At 43.5% G+C, this 24,047-nt stretch overlaps 1 protein-coding gene across 3 annotated transcripts; it reads left to right on the forward strand.

Moving 5' to 3' along the window:
* Nucleotides 1-17,712: 17,712 nt before the first annotated feature.
* ZBTB14 (zinc finger and BTB domain containing 14) lies at nt 17,713-24,046 on the forward strand. 3 transcript variants are annotated; one of them, XR_012649755.1, is made up of 4 exons: nt 17,713-17,795; nt 20,188-20,271; nt 20,735-22,421; nt 23,285-24,046. XR_012649755.1 is itself a non-coding variant. In XM_075023060.1 (3 exons), exons 2-3 carry the CDS (start codon nt 20,269-20,271, stop codon nt 22,076-22,078), a joined length of 1,347 nt encoding a protein of 448 aa, XP_074879161.1. In that variant the 5' UTR covers nt 17,713-17,795; nt 20,188-20,268; the 3' UTR covers nt 22,079-24,046. The 3 variants fall into 3 exon arrangements, 2 of the variants coding, with proteins under 2 accessions (XP_074879161.1, XP_074879162.1); XM_075023060.1 differs by having other exon boundaries at nt 20,735-24,046; XM_075023061.1 differs by lacking the exon at nt 17,713-17,795 and adding an exon at nt 18,490-19,002 and having other exon boundaries at nt 20,735-24,046.
* Nucleotide 24,047: the final 1 nt, after the last annotated feature.

The following is a 24,047-nucleotide window of genomic DNA, read 5'->3' on the forward strand; positions in this document are numbered from 1 at the left end:
AGAGAGTTTTATTCAGTGAAGACCCAAAATGGGTCATTATCCTTTTGGGGATTTTTGATCTAAGCTTGTAAGTTGAGCAGAGGTGAGGATGAGGAAATGGGCAGCTAAGGTGAGCCATCAGCAAGGAGGTTACTGAGGTCTGAGCATGAGGGGTCTTAAGAAGAGGAGAAACTCATTCAACAGAGAAAAGTAAGTCAAAATTAGAGACAGTGGCATACAGGGTCCAGGTACCCAGGACATAAGAGAAGAGTCAGGTAAGATCAAATGCTCTGAAAGTCAGAGGAGGTGAGAGTATTTGAAAATGAGAAGAATGGAAAGGGAAAGCTGTCACATCCTCACTCTGGTCTTTCTGCACTAGTGATCTTATGAGGGGGAAATGGCACCCAAGTCTTACTTGAGTTATTGCTTATGTGGAACTCCTGTGAGCAACATATTGTACGTTTCAGGAAAAACAAAGTAATTGGCTGAGCAGACTTCATGATTAAAGTGCTTCTGCAAAACAAGCAAGCAAAAAGTTTTAATAGCATGTTAGAGGACTGCAAAGGAATATTGCTGAATCAAAGCAGCCTGTGATGCCTAAGGCTTTTATGATATATTTAGCCTCTGAGTTGATCATACACAATCCTGTTGATCTTGTAACTATTACAGCAAACCATGCAAACATACATAATAATGTTAACAGTGTAGTAGGCTAATAGCCAGCGTACTGATCCAAAACTCTAACAGGTGTTCCTGACTTGCGTGGTGCATGAAATACTTAAATATTGTGAGCATAAAGTCAATGATTTAATATATAAAAAAGTAAAAAGTGGCATTAATTTGACAAGCTGTATGCTCTTAAGCTAATAAATTTACTTTTTTTTTTTTTTTTTTTAAAACACAACTGCACCTGAGCTTTTCAAGCTAGTGGGCTAATAAAGGCTGTCTCGGGTTCTCCTGAAACAAGATGACAATTATTTTAGCAAATGAGAATCTTGGAGAATGCACATTTATATTTGGTGATCTTAAAACAAACAAACAAAAAAATCCTGCTAAGTTTCTCTAAATTTGGCTTTGGAGAGAGTCACAACATGTCTAAGTGTGGATTGTGTGTAGTACATCACCTGACAAGCACTTGCCCTCCCAAATGCCAAAGGCTATGACAGAGTGTGAGGTACCACACCAGATAAAAATGAAATGATGATGGTTTCTAAAATGCTTTGTGGACATCATCTACCTAAATAGAGGGGTTTCTGGTACCGAAATGAATGACAGCTACAGAACCTATATCAATATAAAAGGTGATGTTTATAGCTGCTGTCATTTCACTCTTGCTTCTGCCAATTTTCAGCCTGTTTGAAAGAATTCTCTGAAATCAGGGCTTGTACTGTTAAGGTACCAATCATATGGCCTAAGCTGCTTCCAGTACATGCTAGGACTAGTCCCATAGGCACTGACGGGAGAAATTAACACCATGGTCTAACAGAAACAACAGCCACATTCCCTTATATGGATGTATTTGAAGCAAGAATTATCTTAGCACTTTGATTTGCTTAAATGTACCTGGAAACTTGCTTGTTTTCATTTTATCAGCTATGAAAGCATGTAATTGCATGCACAAAAGGCTGACACAAACAAATTTGATTTATTTCCACTACTAACCATATAACTTATTAATACAAGAGCAAATCTAGAAATTGTGGCAGTTAGAAAATATCTCTAACTAAAGAAGTGCATAAATTACCCTGACTATCATTTCAGTGACTGCTACCATTATGGACAGCACTGGCCAGCATGTGGAAAATTCTGTTTTGACTATAGTAAGCTCATAGAATGATAGTCAATATGCAATAGCAGTGTACCACTCACCCGCTTTATTTGCACATATCTCCACCTAACAGCTATGAACATCAGCAATGGCTAGTTGCATTTGATTTAGGGAGAGATGATACTTGAGATGGAAAAGCCTATGAAGGGACAGAACCTGTCTTAAAGCACTCTATAGACTATCCATTGACTTCACCTGCATGAGACCCACCATTCAAGGATGATCCAGACTGAAAGCATTACTTTCTGTAAATAGGACTACTTGACAGACAGTAGCCAGAGCTATTACACTGATACTGTGAAAATAGTTCTCCTCTATCCTCCCTGTGCCTTCCTCCTTCAACTTATGTTACATACAGATACTGGGAATGAGAAGGTGCTGTAATAATCATTCCTGAACTGTGTATGTATATTGTGTTATTTATGCAATGTCTTTGAGAAGCTGCTAGATCTTCTTCACAGTCTGATGATGGGTGACTTAGTTGTGAAGCTCCTCTAGGGTTTTCCAAAAAGAGATTCTTTTTTTAGTATGTGTTTCTCCTACATTTCTGAGACCATCTCTCTGCATTCATGTCAAAATAAATCAGGAAAGAAAACTGCAGAAGCTAGAAAGCAGAGAACGATGCTTAGCCATCCACCTTGAATTCCATGAATAATAAATTGAAACTGAATGGTAAATACAGATTAGTTTAGTTGCCAATGCATAAAATAATCAGACTGTAAGTTTGCAAATTCTGCTGCAGATGTACTGTAAGCTATTAATGTAACCCTACCTTATTTTGAAATTGTAGCACATATCAAACAAAAAGGCTTGTTGTATTACCATCACAGGCTGTAGTTATAACACTAACAGTTTTGGCTGAGATGTTGGTGGGCATTTAAGTCCGAAGTATGCATTAGGTAAAGCAGAATGAGGAAGGTTTGGGATGACCATAAGGCATGATTCTTATTAATCTCTTTGTACTTAGAGAGACTGAGCAATGTTCACTTGTTCCAAGTAATTTGGCAGTCACAGCTGCTGGAAATATTTGTATGTGTCCTGTGGAAAAGACTCTAACAGACTATGGTTATAAAACATAAATTGTTCAAACCAAGCAAATGTAACTTCTACTTATTTCCATGGGACTAATAATTCACATAAGCCTATAATTTATTGCAAGTTATGTTTCCTGTATTTCATGCAACTTGTACAGTACTGAAGCACATGACCTGATTGTGACTGCAAAGCCCACATTCATTCAACATTGTGTTTCAGTTTGAAAACACATACACATATACTTGGAACGCAAGCAGCTGAAAGAATATTGGTTAAGCAAGCTGGTAAGAAAAGTCTGTTTTGGCAGAAATTTTGACAATTCTGTGGCTGAACAACCAATGCTGTTCTCAGACAAAGTCCAACAGTACAACACCATCACACTAGGAGAAGTGGCACACCACATCCAATTATCATTCTAGCATGCAGCAGCAACATCCCATGGATCTTTTCCAATCTCCCCCTTTTATGCAAGCTCTTCAGGTTTGGAAGATCCATAGGTTTCCTGCCTCAGCTACAAGCACTCAGCAGTGCTATAACTTCTTGCTGCAGCAGACCAATTGCAAATTTAATTGTTTGCCATGCCTTTTGCGCTATACCTTTTTTATGCTGTAGTCATTGCATTTCTCATTTTGGTAACTGTGTTTACCAGCATACATAAAGACATATGTTATCCTCTGGGATCCTTGTGCATCAGCCAAATGCATCTGACCAGTTCTCTCAGAGGTCAAAGTCAGATTATTTTGCCATAGGTTAAACATTACCAGCTACAATGTATTGGGATATTTTCAAGCTTCTCCAATGGTAGGGAAGCCAACCTACAGCAACAGGGCACCCTGAAACCGTTGAAGAATGCTGTGTTTAAAGTCAACGGCAAAACACAGGCAGACCTGAGCTTTGGAAAGCCATAGTATCAGGGTTTTTTACATTGGACTTGACAAGAAAATAGCTGAAAAAAAGGAATTGGTGGTATATGCTCTGGATCTAGCTCTGGCAAGACCAGGTTAAAGGAAAAAAAATATCAACAAACAAAAAAAACCCAACAAAAAAACCCCAAACCCTAGTCACTTTGCTAGGAATATTCTACTCTGGTAAGTTCTTGAGTGAATTGACACAAATGATGCAGTTATATAAAGGCAAAATGAATAGGTCTCTACAAAGTGAGGAGAATTTAAACTATTGAATAATGTGATCCCTTGAAATCAATTGTGGACACCTGTCATACCTGTCATTATAGTCCATACTGACAGTGGAGGAAAGTATTTTGTTGACCACTACATATTATTTGCTCATAACTGCATTTTCTTGCAGTCCAGCAAATATTAAGTACTCTTTAACAAGCCTCTGGAAGATGCTGAGCTGCCAAGAAACAACTGAAGGGGGAGAAAAGGGGAGAGCTGCTTAAGTTGTGTTACCTTAAGTTAGTATTTTCTGCACATCATCACTTTGATATACTTATCTCTGCATCTCTTAACAATTCAGAAAACTGCAACAATGCAATTTGTTGAAGATTGCACAACAAAAGAAGTATTGATCATGGTTCAAATCTATTATCCCTATCAGACAGTCCTTTTGCTTCTGGATATGTTTTTGAACTAAAAGTCAGAACTATTAGTTTGGATGTATTCAGAAGATTATTCACATCATTGTTTATAGGGGGAATGGCTGGTATACACAAAGTAAGTGATTGCCAACTATTTTCCTGTAGCTATCCTACCTACAGTTTTCACTCAGTAAGACACTAAATTCTGATCTTATGTAAAGCTTTTTCAGGTGTTTCTGAGATGACAAAATCATAGCTATAGTATATATACTTAAGCATCAGTAAGGGTACCCACCAAATCCCATAACCAACAGTTAATCTCTCTTCATATTGAAATATCAAAATAAGGTCCAAAACTGATCACAGGAACTTTTTTTTCAATGTGGAAGGCAATGCAGTTGGTGCCAATGCCTCTTCTGGTAACCTTTATAACCTAAGCATCAAAATGAGTACAGTTTAAGGGAAGAAAGAGACAGAAACAAAGGTGAGCTAACCAAGGTCATGACCTCTTAGAGAAGAACCAAGGACAGAATGCAGCTTTCTGATTCCCAGACAAGTTCCCAATCCATCACCAGAGCAAATACTTTTCCTTTTGTGTTACTCTTTAATGCCTGTTAATAATTTACTATTTTAATTTCATGTAAGAAGCTAATGGTCTTACTCTTTTTCATTTCTCTTTAGAAAAGCAAAGAAATATAAACTTGTATTAAATATGTAACCCTACACTACTAAAAGTAAGCTCCAAAATTCTGACATGGTATTGATTTAAAAATAAAATTATTTGGGAATTCTTGGGGTCTGTAAACTTTAATAGAGGGATGGAGCGAAAACTACCAAGCAATTAATGCATTGTTTCTTTTGGGCAAGACAAGTAGCCATATGATACAGAGATGAAGCATATACTAATAATGAACATTGAAGGAGATCCAGACTAGTTCACAGGGGATTTCTTCAGTTTTAAAAGATAAATCTAAAAGGATTCGGCAAAGTCATTGTATTATTCCACAAACTTTGTTCACATCATTGAGTAACACAGAAGCAAGTAGCTTCAATACATTTAATAGAAGTAATCACTTATTTAGTTAAATACAGTTTTTGCAAAATCCAGTCTTGAGAAAGCAGACAAAGGCAGTAATAATACATATATTGATTCTAATAGAGGATTCTTATTTTTCCAAACTCTCATCAAGCTAAATGAGAGGTAGGTTTTTTTCATCTTATAAGAGATGAGAACTGATAATTTACACTAATAGCTTTGGATTTATCAGAATAAAACTCCACTACATCTGAAGAGAGCTAGGATATGCTCAATCCTATCCTTAACACAGCTTGACACTGTCTCCCATGGAAATCAATGGGAGCCATTCTAGGTACTTCAGTGGATGTTGGATGAGATCTCTGAACACTATGACATTTGGGAAGGGCCTAAAAAATAGAGGGGCACACTAGAAATGAACAAAATGTAGGTTTAGGATTTTGTTTCAAACTCTAATGTAGAACTTTTTAATGTAATGTTGAGACTGCTAAGAGACAAAGGCAAGCAACATTATAAATTAAAACCCTCTTTCCCCTCTCCCCTAAAAATATACTTAAACCGTTATTTTACTTTAAATTACTAAATCTATTTCCTAAATACTCTGTTATCTACAGAGCCATAGAAAGGGATATCTTTATAATGGGTTTAAAAGATAATTGCATAGCTCTATACACTTTTCTCAATCAAAATTTGATATTTTTTTCTAAATATGTAGTAATGTATTCAAAAATTCATGTTAGTTGATAAGCCAGTTTTATCTATACACTGGATTATAAATTATGGGTTCATATCTACTTCCCTTATGAGTGGCAATACTCCCACTGACTGTAAGGAGAATGGGTTCAAGCAAATTGCTGGGCAGCAAATTCTTCTAGTCCCAGTCCTTTTCCTAACAGGCATATGGTAGTCTCATGATGTTTTTCTGCATCTCAGGTAACAGATAAATATGAGAAAGAAAATCTTCCCTGCAAAAATACATTGTATTCTGCAACTGGGCTGTGACCAATGTCCCATATCTGCATTTATGAACAGAATATTGGTTCTTAATATGACAGGATCGTGCCCTCTCCATACCTGTGCTGCCTTTCAGAATAGGCAGGACAACTTTGATGGCCTAATGGGGTATCTTCTCCCCTTGAAGATCCAGCGTTCCCATACTTTCATTAACTTGACATTGATACAAAGTGCCTTTCATTCTGTCAGTCCTTCATAAAATTATTTATTCATTGCACCCCTCACTAAGGGCTGACCCACATAAAAGAAAAGAGGTAGGAGCTGTTTCTTTAGATAAAGCAATAGAAGAGTCTGATTTCTAAAAATTTAGGATCATAACTTTAGTAATGATCCATGTTGAGAGGAAAATCTGTGTGACTGAGCAGTTAAGAGTGCATCATAATGCAAATGCACTAGACTAACCTTAACTCTGCCTTCTTTACCCTTGGAGTGCTTAACTTCAAAGCATTATTTTTCTTTTAAAGTAGGCCTTTGGCAGTTGCAGTATTTCATAGACTGGCAAGCAAAAGGGAATGACTATAACCATCTAATTTGACCTCCTATATAAAACAGGACACAATGTCACTTGCTGCTTTTACTTTGAGCCAATTAACTAGTGTGTGACTAAGCATAACTTTCAAAGGCATTCATTTTTTCACTTGAGGATTTCAAGAGATGGAGAATCCATTAGTTTTCTTGCTGGTTTGTTCCAACAGTTAATCACTCCCTCTGTTTAAAAAATGTATGCTTCATTGCCTATCTGAATGGTTTCACAGTCTCAGCTTCCAGCTATGGGCAATTCAGGTCTTTTGTCTTCGGACTAAAGATCCCTTTATTCACTTGGTATTTTCTCTCCATTAAGTTAAGTAAGTGTCTTAGTCACTGTAATCGAATCATCCTAATGCATTCTTGTTAAGGAAGCTAAATAGCTTGTGCTTTTAAAGTCTCTCAATGTAAAACACTTCCTGCAGCCCTCCAAATAATTTTGAAGCTTTTTTCTGCTCCTTTTTTTTTTCCTTGCATCCTTTTCAGAACATGGGAACCAGAACTGTGTGCTGTATTTCAACAGCAAATGAGAGACTGATATCCACCACGAGTCCACCAACCAAAACCACGCACACCACCTCCCTATCTCAGCTTACCTATATATATATATATTTTCTTGGACAAAAATCATGCAGCCTCTTTGGGACAAGTACAGACCTATCACATCGATCACATTCATTTTATATTATGATATCTTTTACTTCCCCTTCTGCAAAACATTAAATACAGAAACCCAAATTCACCCAACAACAAGGCCTGCTGCCACCAATAGTAGAAGTACAAGCAGATGGTAAGAGGAACACTTTACCACAGGACCTGCCACTGCTCCAAGGCCAGGATCCATTGTGGAAACGCTGGTCCTTGATCCAAGGATGCTCAGACCAGCCTAAACTGGGGGAACCCCACTGGTACTGCTGCCTTTACCATACCTGTGCCAGTCCAACCTTAGATTTCACCCTCCTACTTCTGTACTATTATTTTCCTTCCATACCTTAGCTTTTCCTCTTTCATTTCTCTTCCTGTTTCTCCTCTGCTTGAGAAGCATTTGGGGTTGCCAGATAAGACTCCATCTTCTGCAGCATTCCTATAACCATGTGGACAAAAATATCAGAAAAAAAGTGATATCTTAAACAGCGTTATTGCTGGTACAAACCAGTTGCATCTCATGAGTTGCCTGAAGGCAATGTGTGAGGCTTGTTCTCCTGAAAGGGAAAGGTTGTAAGCAAGAGTAAACACCAGAAGAACTTCAATTTCTATTTCTGTGTTTGCTATTATTTTACATATGCCTGTCATTAGAAAGTAATTAGAAGGAAGCTAGTTTGAGTAACTGACATTACAGACCATTAGAATTAATTCTTTCTCCAGGACAGTTAATGCCAACTTTAATACAACCAAATAGACTGTCAGTTCAGGGAAGAGAAGTGGATACCAAAGTTATTCCTTCTTTTTCTGTACTTTTAATGATTGGTAATGAAGGTTGCATGTTTGTCCATGGGACTGAGAAAGTTGAAAAGCCAAATCTTAACTCCTTAATTTTGTATGACATCTGGATAACTCTTAGCTTTCCAGGCCCATTTATTCCCTCAAAATGAATCAAACACTTCTATTATCTAAATCTTTCCTATTCTTGAACAGGTTACAATCAATGATATTTAACAGTTTTGACAGAGCACTGAGGTTTTTTTGCCTCTAGCCTGAATCCAGCTCAGTTCAAATATTTTTCTGTGGTTATGGTTTTTTTGGTGATGTGTTTTCCAGTGATCTTTAATGACTTTGTTGTTAGATGAGATCAGTTCTGAATTCTACTTTCATCATCATAAAATAATTTCCATGCTTTCTACAGATATTCAGATTCAATAATGAGATCAAAAATGTAGGTGTTAACAGGCTAAAATCTTTCTGCTCTCCTTGGGGGAAAGTGCTGATGAAAGCTTGAAATGTGCAAACTAGAACAGTCAGCAAAATTACTCTCCATTCTAAAATCTGCACTTTTTAAAAATTGAAAGTTTATGGTTATTAGCAAATGTGCAGAAAAAACTATTACCTTTAAATAAAATGTCACGCATACAGCCGCACAACTTGTTCATTGTACGAAGTTCTCCACCTCTCTTTAAGCACATGAATGCCAAAATATGTTCAACTGCTTGGAAAAAGTTCCACAAATAAGCGTCTGCAACCAACTAGTGAGGAAAGTAGCTATATCACCTAGAAGCAGGCAAGCTGTCTGCTAGGGGAGGCTTGATTCCTCTCTACTGATGGCATTTTGTGAGAGGTTTATGAATGCAGGAATCCTGGTCATTCAGTCTCAGCTACAGAATTTCAAGCATTTTGTATAGTGTGGGCAAGGCTCCATTTCTTTCTGTTGTGGTACCCTGTGTAGCTGACTGATATGAAACTGTCAAATTAGACATTGCTTTTAGTTTATTTATAGAGCATTAAATAACAAAAATAGCAATTGAGAATTTAATGAGTTATTCCTCCTGTAAACAATAAAGATCTAATTTTCAGGAATAACAAAACATGAGGTTGACAAAGAATGAGGTTGGAGGGGGACTGAGGACTAGCTCTGAGACATCTGATTTTTCACTTATAGCCTATCCATAATTATGAGGAATGGTTTCCAATATTCAAAGATAAGATAAAGGCTTGGTTTTTTGATGAAATAAATACATCACAGTAAACAGTACTTCTTTACATTTGGCAAGCTTGACTCCCTTCAGAAAATGCAGAAAATGCCATGTCCAAAAATTCACATTTGAATAAAAATTAGTTTCGCATAGCCATGACGAGATCTGCGATAACTTGGTAACCACAACTCCACCTCAAAGAAGAGTTAAATTGTTCTGCTCTGCCCATTTTCACACCAGCAGATCATTCACCCAAAAAAATTCATCTGCCCTACTTACACAAACAAACTGGACATCACATAAATAATTCACAGAGTGGCAGTCTCTTCTATTAACCGCATAGTGCAAGCCTCTGCCTTGAACATGAAACATGGCTGAAACTGAAATCACCGTGCTAGTCTTATAGCAGCAGATGGTATATGTGCTCTGTAAATCAAAAATATACCTGTCCTGTGAAGGAGAAATCTGTTCCTTTTTGATAGATCAGGCATGAAGAAGCTGTTATACTCTTGTGGACCAGTTGTTTCTTACGAGTGTGTCCATAAGGTTAGCAAGTCTGAAGTACAAACAGGAATCAAGCACAGAAACAGCTTTTGCCCAGTGAATATTAACTAATTCACCAAAATATCTTCCATTCCTCTTATATATTACACACTTAAAAGTCAGGAAATATCCAGGTTAAGATTGAATGTGTAATTTTAGGCTTTTGTTCATTTGATACCATCTTTATCTAGGATGAAGGATTCAAATATACATAGCACTCTTTCTTTCCCCTCTGGGACCTCTGATGTCTGCTCAGTGTCCTCTTTCCATTGGGTGCTGTGGATGACAGTAGATGTTGCTGCTCCCTAAAGCTTCTACCTGCAGCACTTCTTAGCTTCAGCACTGGAGTACAGGATCACAACTGAATAAGGCAGGAAGGTAATGACAGAAGAGTAAGGAAACAGAGAGAACACTGCGGGAGAGGAAGAGGAAATGGAAGTTTCATGATACTCCTCTGGCACTTGGTATTGGAAAGTGGCATCCATCCTTCTTCACTCACTGTCCATATGGTGCCAATCAAATAACGATATCAGACAAAGTCAAGAATTGGGTCTAGAGTAAGGTAATTGACAGTGAAAAAGAAGAAAGAAAAGGAAAAATGAGGGGATGGTGGGTGTATAGGGAATAAATAGAGAAAATCAGTAAAGAAATGAAGTGCTGTCCTGGTTTAACCCCAGCCAGCAGCCAAGCACCACGCAGCTGCTCACCTACTCCCCCCACCCCCCCAGTGGGATGGGGGAGAAAATCGGGAAAAGAAGCAAAACTCATGGGTTGAGATAAGAATGGTTTATTAGAACAGAAAAGAAGAAACTAATAATGATAATGATAACACTAATAAAATGACAACAGCAATAATGAAAGGATTGGAATGTACAAATGATGCGCAGGGCAATTGCTCACCACCCGCCGACTGACACCCAACTAATCCCCAAGCAGCCATTCCCTGCCACACTTCCCAGTTCCTATACTAGATGGGACGTCCCATGGTATGGAATACACCATTGGCCAGTTTGGGTCAGGTGCCCTGGCTGTGTCCTGTGCCAACTTCTTGTGCCCCTCCAGCTTTCTCGCTGGCTGGGCATGAGAAGCTGAAAAATCCTTGACTTTAGTCTAAACACTACTTAGCAACAACTGAGAACATCAGTGTTATCAACATTCTTCTCATACTGAACTCAAAACATAGCACTGTACCAGCTACTAGGAAGACAATTAACTTTATCCCAGCTGAAACCAGGACAAGTCCATACCCCAAAACATGAAGAAATAAACCCCAGGAAAAGGGGGAGAACAGAGACTGAGACCATCCAACAGGGACAGTAATAAGGTGTGTAAAATTATGCAACAAGGTACAGCTAGATCTGACTATTTTGCTTAGAAACAAAAAGAATATGGACTGCCTTGTACATGCACAGAGCGTGAACTGCTGTGTTCACATGGCCACATCTCTTACCTACCACAACTTTTGACAAACATGTATCATCATGTATTACATGACTGCAGATAAACAAGTCGCAAGGTGTACTAGAATTAATTGGTAAAAAACCTATATAATTAAAATGCTCTTCTACTTAGAATACAATACTATTAAATAAGATTTGAGAGATTGAGGTCTCTGAAGAGGACTTGTGTCTCTTCTGGCACAGGTGCAAACTGTGAGTGCTGTTCAATCATTTGGATGGTGAGATGGCCTCTCACCATCTCTGTTAATACAGCTTAGCCAGGGGTTGGGCTGCCAACCTCCATCATCTATGCTCTGCTCCTCCTCATTTGTCTCTACTATTCCCTCTTTTATGGGGATACTTGAAAATACAGAAGTAAGTGATGCAAAAACATGACTAAGTTGCACGCAAATTTATGCTGGGAAATTTGCCAGGTTGCTATGGGAAACAAGCACTGCAAGGAGCATCTGCTCCCTGTCTGTCCTCCTCTGTCCTAGTGCATTCACTTATACTCTGGGGAGGCTTACATAGACCGTCCTTGCTGACACATGGGAATATGTTAACAGGCTCTGTGATTCCCTTTCACAAATATCTGACATTTCGTACACTTATTTTCTTTTGCCCACGCGGCCTGACAAGAAATCTGGCCCATGAAAAGTGAACATGGAAAATCTATGTCCTTTTATGACGACCGTTTCTGCAAGACCAAGACACAATTAGAATACATGAAAACTGGCCATAATATTGCAATGCTTGTATCATCACTTGCAACTCGTACAGACTTTATAAACCTAACCATGACACAGAAGAACCCACTGATACTTAATATACATTTTAAAACCAGTCTGTATTGGGTTTGTGTGGCTGGGTTTTTGGCAGCGGGGGAGGAGGCTGCAGGGGTGGCTCCTGTGAGAAGCTGCTCGAAGCTTCCCCGGCTCCAAGTCGGACCCGACTCTGGCCCAGGCCGAGCCCATCAGTGACAGTGGTAGCACCTCTGGGAGAACAGATTTAAGAAGGGGAACCTGCAGTGGGGGAGGGGAGTGGGATGTTAGAGAAACACCTATGCAGGCACCAAGGTCACTGAGGAAGGAGGGGGAGGAGGAGCGCCAGAGGCGGTGGATGCCCCTGCAGCCCGTGGTGGGACGGCAGGCTGTCCCCCCCCAGCCCATGGAAGGGAGCGGGGGAGCAGATGCCCACCTGCAGCCCAGGGAGAAGCCCACGCCGGAGCAGGGGGATGCCCCCCAAGATGGCCGTGACTCCATGGGAAAGCCTGCGCTGGAGCAGCCCGTGACTGAAGATCGGCCCGCGGAAAGGACTCATGCCAGGGAAGTTCGGGAAGAGCTGAAGCCCACAGAAGGGACCCACGCCAGGGAAGTTTGTGAGGAACTGTAGCCCGTGGAAAGGACTCACGTTGGAGAAGTTGGTGAAGGACTGTCTCCTATGGGAGGGACCCCCCGGTGGAGCAGGGGCCGAGTGCGGAGTCCTCCTCCCCCCGAGGAGGAAGGAGCGGCAGAGACCAGGTGTGGGGAGCTGACCCCAACCCCCATCCCCTGTTCCCCTGCGCCGCCGGGGGGAGGAGGTGGAGAGAACCGGGAGTGGGGGTGAGGGCTGGGAGGAAGGTGTTCTAAGGTTGGGGTTTACTTCTCATTATCCTACTTTGATTTGATTTGTAGTAAATTAAACTGATTTTGTTTCTTCCCCAAGTTGAGCCTGTCTTTTGCCCGTGACCATCAGTGGTGAGTGATCCCTCCCTGTCCTTACCTCAACCCACGAGCTTTTCATTATACTTTCTGCTCCCATCTCACAGGGTGGGGGGAGTGAGCGAGCAGCTTCATGGTGCTTAGTTGTTGCCGGCTGGGCTTAAACCATGACCCAGTTGCCACTTAGAACACATTAGGTGCAAACCGTCAGGCTTTCCTGCATGCCATCTCCGACGCCTCACACATAGTTGCAGAAAGTGGCACCTGTCATTCTTTGCTCCCGTTTTACACAATTTTCTAAACAAACAAGCACACCCTACAAAGGGTTCTTTTTCCCTACGTGTCCCTGCAATTCAAACAGTCTGGAAACAGCTTATTGGTTCAACAGCTCCACAGTATCTACAGTCTGGCTCATCAGATAGGAAAACAGCAAAACTACTTCAAAGCCTGAATGCTAATCTGTGTTAGCTGGGTACAGAGTAATTCGATAGGAAGCGTGTTTCAGTCAGATACATGATCAGGACATTTTTTTCCTCTTGGTTACACTTTTTCTGCAGAAGGGTATTTTCCAGTAAATTGAAAAAATACTTGCTTTTGGCAACTGACATAACTACATATACTACCCCACAGACATGCTAGTGGAGATACGTTTTCTTATTCTTATGGTCCACCTTTAGTAATACATATTTTCAATCCCAGGTCTTTTCAGAGGAAATTTTTGTGACCTTTACCTTTTGTTTTTTATTTCCAAAATGTAGTGCAACATGTCCAGATTCAGACCTGTTATCACCCTTGTTTTACATACGCAGCTATTCTACCTGTTCTTTCCACACACCAGTACTTGAAATGACTTGTAGGCTCCTCTGTTACATTTCAACATAAGGTATTCATGAGGTATGTAGGGTACATGTTCATAGGTGTAGTTCAGACAAGCAGGTTTCTCATGTGACACTGCTTTCTATTTCTTGATCACTTCAATTACTCAGCAAAAGTAGTCACAGAGAAATGCATAATTGTCTCACATGCAATAGTTTAAATAAGCCACTTATTAGCAGCTGTTTGAACTGCACCTGCAATTTTATTATTACCTGGTACTGCTAAATTTTAACAGCCTTTAGTCCTACCACTTGATTTACATGCTTTATAATATTATCTATAGTATTTACAGTTCAGCAGTGTTCTAGCACTTCCACACAGAAATGAGGCAGTCTTTCTCTCAGTTTGCAAGCTCACCAAACAGCACAGCCAAATTCAGACCACATGGCAAATACCTAGGACATTATATGTAATGAAAAATGACACAGTGTACTGGGTTTGCATGGTGAGGTTTTGGTAGTGGGGGAGGGGCTGCAGGGCTGGCTCCAATGAGAAGCTGCTGGAAGCTTCCCCCCATGTCCGACAGAGCCAATGCCAGCCAGCTCCAAGACGGACCTACTGCTGGCCAAGGCTGAGTCCACCAGTGACAGTGGTAGCGCCTCTGGGATAATGTATTTGAGAAGGGAAAAAAAAGCCTGCGCAATTGCATCCGGAGATTGGAGTGAGAACATGTGAGAGAAACAACCCTGCAGACACAAAGGTCAGTGAAGAAGGGGGGGGAAGAGATGGTCCAGGCACCGGAGCAGAAATTCCCCTGCAGCCCGTGGTGAAGACCATGGTGAGGCAGGCTGTCCCCCTGCAGCCCATGGAGGTCCACGGTGGAACAGATATCCACCTGCAGCCTGTGGAGGACCCCATGCCGAAGCAGGTGGGTGCCCGAAGGAGGCTGTCACCCTGTGGGAAGCCCATGCTGGAGCAGGCTCCTGGCAGGACCTGTGGAGAGAGAAGCCCACGATGGAGCAGGTTTTCTGGCAGGACTTGTGACCCTGTGGGGGACCCACACTGGAGTAGTCTGTGCCTGAAGGACTCCAGCCTGTGGGAGGGACCCCACACCGGAGCAAGGGAAGAGTGTGAGGAGTCCTGCCCCTGAGGAGGAAGGAGTGGCGGAGACAACGTGTGGTGAACTGACCACTACCCCCATTCCCCATCCCCCTGTGCTGCTGGAGGGGAGGAGGAAGAGAAAATCAGGAGTGAACTTGGGCCCAGGAAGAAGGGAAGGGCGGGAGAAGGCGTTTTAAGATTTAGTTTTTATTTCTCATTACTCTGATTTCATTGGAAATAAATTGAATTAATTTCCCTGGGTTGCATCTGTTTTGCCCATGACCATGACTGGTGAGTGATCCCTCCCCGTCCTTATCTCAACCCACGAGCCTTTTGTTGTATTGTCTCTTCCCTGTCCAGCTGAGGAGGGGAGCGATAGAGCAGCTTTGGTGGGCACCTGGCATCCAGCCAGGATCAACCCACCACACACAGTTAAGACAGTAACAGTGGTTTACTTTTCACCCTCCACAATTCATAGTTATCTATGAATTCCTTTATTTTAGTATCTCACTGAGATCTACTAACGATGCAATTTGAAACATGCAGTACACATTCCGAAGTAGCCTGTGACACAGGAAAGCAGAGAGAAAAAATGGATAGCTGTACCTTTCCTATGGTAGCATCCTTTTCTCCACCAGGAGTTTAATTCTGATTACTTGCATTAGAGCAGAACCTGGCCCTAGATATTAAGCACATCTGTACTGTGCCAGGTGCTGTATGGATAGAGAAAAACCAGAGAGCATAACAAAATGAAGTGGCATAATTTGGTGGTCAACATGGTAAACTCAGCAGTTACATGTTTCTCAAGACTAATAAGGGTATTACAGGAGCGTCTGAGGCACTGTCAAAGAAAGAAACAGCACGTAATGAAATGCTAAAAGGGAAGCTCCTTCCACAGTGGAGGAAATTCTGGTACAGGATTCAGAAATACTTGAAGATTTAGAGAGAGTTAGTTCTGCCTTCTGAATGCAAATCACCGATGTTATGACAAAAACAGGCCTGGCAGTTTTGACCGCCCAGGAAAAATAGGGACTTCATTCCAGTATATCTAAAAGTGGGTAGAAAAAAAAAAGAAAATATTTTAATTAATAATTAAAAAAAAAAAAAAAGACAGTGATCCAGCTGGAGAGCAATTCACTACATATATTATTGCATTACACAAACACATCACTGAGATGACTCAGGAAGGGGCAGGAGTTATCAACCTGATGAAAAAAGTCACTATGTTGCTCCCAGAGGATGATTCCACTGTTGCAGTAACTTGTCTATACTGCTGTAATTTTCAACACAAGTAGTGATTATATTGAAACTTTTTTTTCCTAGCAGAACTACTGCATTTTACACTAACAGAAACAATTTAAAGTATTATTTATCCACAAATTATTTCAGTGAATGCTGTGCCATCAGGCTAGCATCTCACGAACCGTTTTTGAAAAGAAAAATCGGAGGTGGAAGACGAGTAGCGCAAGAGTAGCTTTTCTTCCTTTCTAGTGATCGCGTTACTTCTCTGTTCAGTTCAAACCCCCAGATGTTTGAACCACGGAGAGTTACGTGACCGCCTACAGCGGATGTTGGTAGGCAGCCGTGCTTCCCTCTCCCTGTGACACGCAGAGGACACAACAGACGTGGAGGGGCAGAAAGGCACCCCCAGCCTTCAACCACAAACCCGTGCCAGAGCACCGCAGCTACCCCACAGCGAAAACGTCCGCGCGTACACCCGGGCCTCCGAGAGCAAACCGACACTCGCCAGACAACCGCTTTTTAAAAATCCCGCCTAAATTAACGCCCCGGGCCCGCCCCCCACCTCGCTGAGCCCCACCGCTCCTCTCGCACAGCCACGACACCGGCGCTGCGGGCGCGGGCCCCGAGCGCAACACCCCGCCGCCGGGCGCGAGCGTCCCTTCCCGCCCGCCGGGGCGTGTCCGGCGCGGGGCCCCGCCCCTCCGGGCGCCGCTCAACGGCCACGGCGCCGGCCGCCTCACGCCCTTCCCTCACCGCTCCTTCTCCCTTCTCCCGCCCGGCATCCGGCGCTGCGCCGGGTCCGCGCTGGGGCGGCCGCCGTGCGCCGCCAGGCGGGGAAGGGGAGGCGCGGGAGGAGGCCGCCGGGCTCGCCCATGGGGGCGCAGGCGCGGCGGGGCGGGTGCCCGCGGCGCGGCGGGAGCGACTCCCCGGCGCCCCTTCGGCGAGGGCCGCCCCCGGGCGCCGCGGCGCGCGCCACCGCTCCCCTCCCCGCCCGGCAGCAGCCGCCGCCGCGCGGGCCCCCCGAAAAGGGAGATGGACCCGGCGCGCTCCCCCCGCTCTCCACCCCCCCCCCCCGCCTCCTCCTCCTCCACGCTCCCCGGCACAGGCGCGCCCTGCTCGTACCGCGCATGCACGTACCCCCGCCCCCGGCGCGCGCGCGCGCACTGAGTGCTCGTGCAGGAGGCGGCGGTGACGGCCGGAGAGACGCGCGCAGACCCCCCCCCCAGCCCCCCTCCCCAAATTCCCCCCCTCCTCCCTCCCTCCCTCCCCCCCCCCCTCCCCGGCCCCCTCCCGCGCGGCGGCAGCGGCGGCAGCGGCAGCCCCCCGCGCTCCCCGGGAAGTACGGTTCCGCGCGCGCGCGCGGGTGGCAGGTAAGCGCGAGCCCTCTCCCTATCCCCCCCTCCCCCCCCTCCGCCCAACGGCAGGGGTGCCGTTGCGCTGCGCGCGCGCGCCCTCCCTCGCGCGCCCCCCTCCCGCCTCCTACTCCTCCCCCCTCCCCCGCTCAGTGCCGCCGCCTCCAGCAGCCTCGGCTGTTGACGGCCGCAGCCGTTAAAGCCCAGGCAGCTGGCGCTGGGTGAGATGGAGGCGCCGCGGGCGCGCCCGCCGCCGCCGCCAACAGCTCGGAGCCGTCGCGCGCCTGCCTCCCGCGCGCGCGGCGGGCGGGCCGGGGGGAGGGCGAGGAGAACACGTCCAGCGACGGATGCGCACGTTGGGGCGCGCGGGCCCCGCGCGGCGGCGGCCGCAACAAAGGGGCGCGCGGCCGCGGCCTGGCGGCGGCGGGAGCCTGGCGTCGCCTCGACCGCCGCCACCGGTGGGGCGGGCGCCGCGCGAGAAGCGTTGGGGCGAGGGGGAGGGGGGCGCCCTCCCGGCGCAGCCCCGTGAGGCGGCGCGGGGCGGCGGGGGGAGCGCCGGGCTCGCTCCGGAGAGGGGCCGCCTGCTGCTCGCGGGCGCCCCCGACGACGGGCCGGGAGCGCGGGCGGCGCCTCCTTGCCGCAGGGCCGCGCCGGCAGCCGCGGGCCCCCGGCGGCGGCGCGGGTTCCCGCGGCGGCGGCGGCGAGCGGGCCGCGGCGGCCCGGCAGGGCCGGGCCCCGCCGGGAACCCGCCCGCGCCGCGTCCTCGCCGGCGGGTGCATGGAGCGGGCGTGCGCCCGGCTGGCTCTGCGGTCACGGGCACGGCAGTTGGCGCCGCGGCAGTGCTCACGCCTTCGCAGCCGTGCGCGCCAGCGCGGCGAGGCACCCAGCGTGGCTCGGGCGGCGGCGGCGGCGGCGGCAGGAGCTGCACGAACAGTTACAACCCCAGACATACTCCCCCCCCCCGTGCCTGTGGTGGTAAAGGCAGTGTAAAATGCGTGCGGGGGGGCTCTGTGTATAATTAGAATTACCCCGCGGAAGCGGTGACCCGGTGGCAGTGGGAGTTTCCCCCGCCTTTAGTCCGTGCTGGAGGTACTCTGGTCAAGTGCCTACCGTGTCTCACTCGCAGAGCAGTACCTTTGTTTCTGTCACCAACTGCTGCGCACCCCTGCGTACTCAGCGACACTGTCTTCAGCCAGTTACTTCTCCTATAATTGGTTCTCGCTTAGTAAGTCCCAACAGAATGGCAGCAAAATTGCATATTGTTTAACAAAACAGGGTGGGATTGCTGCTAGATCATTAGCAGTAACGTTTTGTTGTTTGCTTAAAAAGAAAGCAGCGTTTTTCCCAGCTTGCGAAGAACTCTAAATGGATCCTGTTGAAATAGGTTTGTCCTGTCCTCTTTGGTGCTGGACTGTTATATTTTCCTGGGACGGTAGACCCCGACAGCCCAGAAAAATACACAGCATTTCTTGGTTTCGTTTTCTTTTTGTGTATTTCAAATATTTATGCACTTCCTATCTGGCTATCTCAACATCTGATTATTAGGGACCAAGAAAAGAATTTTGGTTTTCCTCAAGTTTCTTTTGTAGCCAGTGGTACTGTATGCTGAGATGCCAGACCTGCAAAGGTGTTTGGAGGGAGTCAAGCATTCCCGTACCATTTTAAACACCCAGCACCAAGAGGGGAAGTCGCCTACCTGTTGTCTGCTTCCGTTTCGTATATGGTCCAGGATAAATTAGGATTTAGGAAAGGAGTTCCTAGTAGCTCTGTGCCAGGCAATGGAGGATTTGTTCTGAACCAAATATTAAATTTCCCTCCTCTTCGCTGCATTTCCTGCTTCTGTCACAATTAGATGCCTGTGGGAGATTGGGATTTAATAGTTTAAATTACGTGTTTTGCATTTTCTTTCTGCTGTTCAAGTATCTTTGTTGTTGGCGATTTGGTATCCATGGTGTTTTTCCCTGGTCCTGGATGTGCATCCATCCACAGCCCGGTCTGCTGTCCTTTGGAATGCTTGGTCTGCTTGCCAGACCCGCCACTAGGCTTGCCCACCACACTAATTCAGCAGAAGACTAATCACCTTTTTGATGAGTTGCTTGCTGGGTTAACACTGTTGATTCCTGTAGACGTTTTTCAGACTTTTAGATGTAGTGCAAACTACAGGAAAGTGGAGTCAGGGAAGTGAAGTAGCCAGAGGAAAGTGAACACATGGTTTACGACAACAGTGCTATCAGATCAATTTATACAGTCATCTATCTGTAGAACCAGTCAAAATAACTGGGTATTTTAACAGTGCATTTTGTATAATTTTAAATAATTGAAAATGCTGTGTTTAAACACACAAATTTAAAACAATTTCTGGAATTGATTTTATCATTTCTTAAAATGTTATTATCTTCCTGTCTTTCAGGCTGAAGGTGGCCCATTGTAAGGGCTAATCATCTGTCAAATACTTAATCATCATTTTTTCAGAAAATTTCCTGCATTGTTCATGGTAAGGCTTATATGTGATATTTCACATTTGGTTTGTTATGCTGACAAATTTAGAGTATTTCTTATACATTTTTTAGTATTAATATTTCTTTTAGCTATAAGAATGACTTCTACTGCAGTTGGATCATACATTTATTGGGAATTGCAACTTCACAGAGAAAGTTTTCATTTTGGGTAACTGAATAAATATTTGAATAATTTAATATATTGGTATGAAAAATTATCCTTTTTAAATCACTATGTGTTCTGTAAAGCATATAACCTAGGGAAAGACCTTTATGTATTCACAATTTTTAAAGAATTTTAAGAGTAATGCTTTTACCAGCTGAAAGGCTTTTTCTGGTCATATTAAGCAGAAAAAAATATTTGGCAATTCTTTTAGTGTGTAAATGACATCAGCTGTTGCGATTTTATGACTGAGACAATTTATAAAAATTACAAAATTTTCCCATGTCATTTTACAGGAGTTTTTCATCAGTATGTCTGAAACCATTAAATATAATGATGACGATCACAAAACTGTGTTCCTGAAAACATTAAATGAACAACGTTTGGAAGGAGAATTTTGTGACATAGCTATCGTGGTTGAAGATGTTAAATTCAGAGCACATAGGTGTGTGCTTGCTGCCTGCAGTACCTACTTCAAAAAGCTTTTCAAAAAACTGGAAGTTGATAGTTCATCAGTAATAGAAATAGATTTTCTTCGTTCTGATATTTTTGAGGAAGTTCTCAATTACATGTATACTGCAAAGATTTCTGTTAAGAAGGAGGATGTAAATTTGATGATGTCTTCAGGCCAGATTCTTGGTATTCGATTTCTGGATAAACTCTGCTCTCAAAAACGTGATGTATCTAGTCCTGAAGAAAACACACAGTCCAAGAGCAAGTACTGTCTAAAAATAAACCGTCCTATGGGGGAACCTAATGATACCCAAGATGATGAGGTGGAAGAAATTGGAGATCATGATGACAGTCCATCAGATGTGACGGTGGAAGGAACTCCCCCAAGTCAGGAAGATGGAAAATCACCTACCACTACCCTGAGAGTGCAAGAGGCGATTCTGAAAGAGTTGGGAAGCGAAGAAGTTCGAAAAGTAAACTGCTATGGCCAAGAAGTAGAGCCTATGGAAACAACTGAATCAAAAGACTTAGGATCTCAGACCCCTCAGGCTTTGACATTTAATGATGGCATAAGTGAAGTGAAAGATGAACAGACACCAGGCTGGACCACAGCAGCTGGGGATATGAAGTTTGAGTATTTGCTTTATGGTCACAGGGAACACATTGTATGTCAGGCTTGTGGTAAGACCTTTTCTGATGAAGCGCGATTGAGGAAACATGAAAAGCTACACACTGCTGATAGACCATTTGTTTGTGAAATGTGTACAAAGGGCTTTACCACGCAAGCTCATTTGAAAGAGCACCTGAAAATACACACAGGTTACAAGCCTTACAGTTGCGAGGTATGTGGAAAGTCTTTTATTCGTGCACCAGATCTAAAAAAGCACGAAAGGGTTCACAGTAATGAGAGGCCATTTGCATGCCATATGTGTGATAAAGCTTTCAAGCACAAGTCCCACCTCAAAGACCATGAAAGACGACATCGAGGAGAGAAACCTTTTGTCTGCAGTTCCTGCACTAAAGCATTTGCTAAAGCATCTGATCTAAAAAGGCATGAGAACAATATGCACAGTGAAAGAAAACAAGTTACTACAGCCAATTCCATCCAAAGTGAAACAGAACAGTTACAGGCAGCAGCTATGGCTGCTGAAGCAGAGCAGCAATTAGAAACTATAGCTTGTAGTTAAAAGCAGGAACTTTATCAGAAGTAATATAAGAAATTAAATTGAACAAAATCTATTGTTGGTATATGTTTAGACTGAGAATTATCTTTTCAAGAAAACATATTTTTAGAGGAATTGAATGCTACATAGGAACACATAGCATTGCTTGGTTAGGTATTTTAAAATATTTCAGAGATGGGTATTCTTTGAATATGAAATAGTTTTGTTGTCATTAGCAGTATAATGCACTAATACCTGATTTAATTTGAGAATATGATCAAGTTCTCTATAAAACAGGAATCATCACCAGCTGATGTTTTGTTTCATCCAGTATGGAATACTGCATACAATATCGACATCGAAATCAGTGAGTTTTGTTTGAAAACGCTGAGATCTCAGAAAATAACAGACGTGGAAAGGAAATACTTGGTTTTCATAATTGTGAAGGTGTTATACCTACAGTTCTTGAGAAACAGATGTTGATTCCTTAAGCTTTGTAATTCCTCCTTTTTTCACCTAATGTAGGTGCTAGAGGTTGGTACAACAGAGTGTAAGGGGGGACCGTGATCAAAATGAAATTGCTTCTTATTCCATTCCCTCAGATATCCTTTTATTTTAATCAAGGTGGCAAGTTTAATGAAATACTTGCTTTCCTGAAAAAACTGCATTATTCACAGTGGTCCCGGCTGCCAAAGCAGAAGGGTCGTGGCATTCACCAGTCCCTTCTGTGGGAAAAAGAGTCTGCCTCGTTTGTTTCTGTGTTCACTCTTATGCAGGCCCCTGAAGACGGGACAGAGCCACACAGGAAAAAGGGTGCAGCATGGAGAAGGAGACGTGTTCCTTACTCTGACCCAGTAGAAATTAAAGCTAATACAGACTGAGGCTGTAGGTTTTATTCTGCAGCTTTCAGTTCACCTAACCTAGCACAGGTACTGGCAGTGCAGGAGTATTAGCTGTGCTGGTGAGTGACCGGGTGTCACTGCCAGACCTCTGGAGTTGCAGAGCACAGCCACAGGCCATCGCATAACTGCCCACAGTGGTCAGACTGGGTTTTGTGTCCTAGCTGGTCATATCAGCTAATAGGTCCCGTTCAAGTTTAAAAACTTCCGCCTTCTGACATACCACCTCTCAGCAAGAGGGAGACTTCAGTGACTGACTTCAGTCATAATTGAACCAGAATCAGTGTTCACTAATAGTCTGTTACTTAGAGTTGCCCGTTCTTTTTTTCAGATGAGCTGGGGTAGATGCTGCTAATTTAACTGTTAACTCACAGAGTCAACAAAGTGGTCTTTGGATTGCAGTCTGCTACGTGTAGTCAACACGAGAAGACTCAGTAACAGTGGTAATGTAATTCAAAGGGATATCAAGCCTTTATTTTAAATTTGTAAATACTACAACTGTTGTCAAAACTTCATTTGAAGTTGGAACGGGGAAAAAAATGCGCTCTTGGGCACATGGTTGGATAATGTTGGTCACTTGCGATACCTAGAGCATATGAAAGTGTTAGACCAGTTTCTGGTAAGTTACTGTGTAGTAGATCACATCTTGCTTTTCTAAATAGAAATTGAAAGTAGTGTTTTCGGAACTGTTATATGGAACTTTAATTATTGTTTTTTTGTTTGGTTGGGTTTTTTTACAGCTTCATTTTGTTCATGTACTCATCAGGTTAAGCAGTTACCTTAAAATGCCAATAATTGTTTGAAAGCTGGTCTGTAAATAAAACATGAACGTAATATTTTAGAAAATGTAAACTTTGGACCTTTACCAATATATTTTTTTAAAATGTTGCTTCATTTTACATTCAGTAATATTAGTTTGTAAACAAACTATACATTTTGTATCTGTGCAACATCAGAGGATGTGTTGTCATTGCATTTTATTGGTTCTCTTGAGGAACATGATAAATGACCATTGTTAAAATGTTTTACTGTATATGATCATAGATATAAAGATAGTAGGTCCAAAATGAGATCTACTTTTTTTTTCTAAATAT

This window comes from Buteo buteo, chromosome 3, assembly GCF_964188355.1.
Source record: "Buteo buteo chromosome 3, bButBut1.hap1.1, whole genome shotgun sequence".
NCBI lineage: Eukaryota > Metazoa > Chordata > Aves > Accipitriformes > Accipitridae > Buteo > Buteo buteo.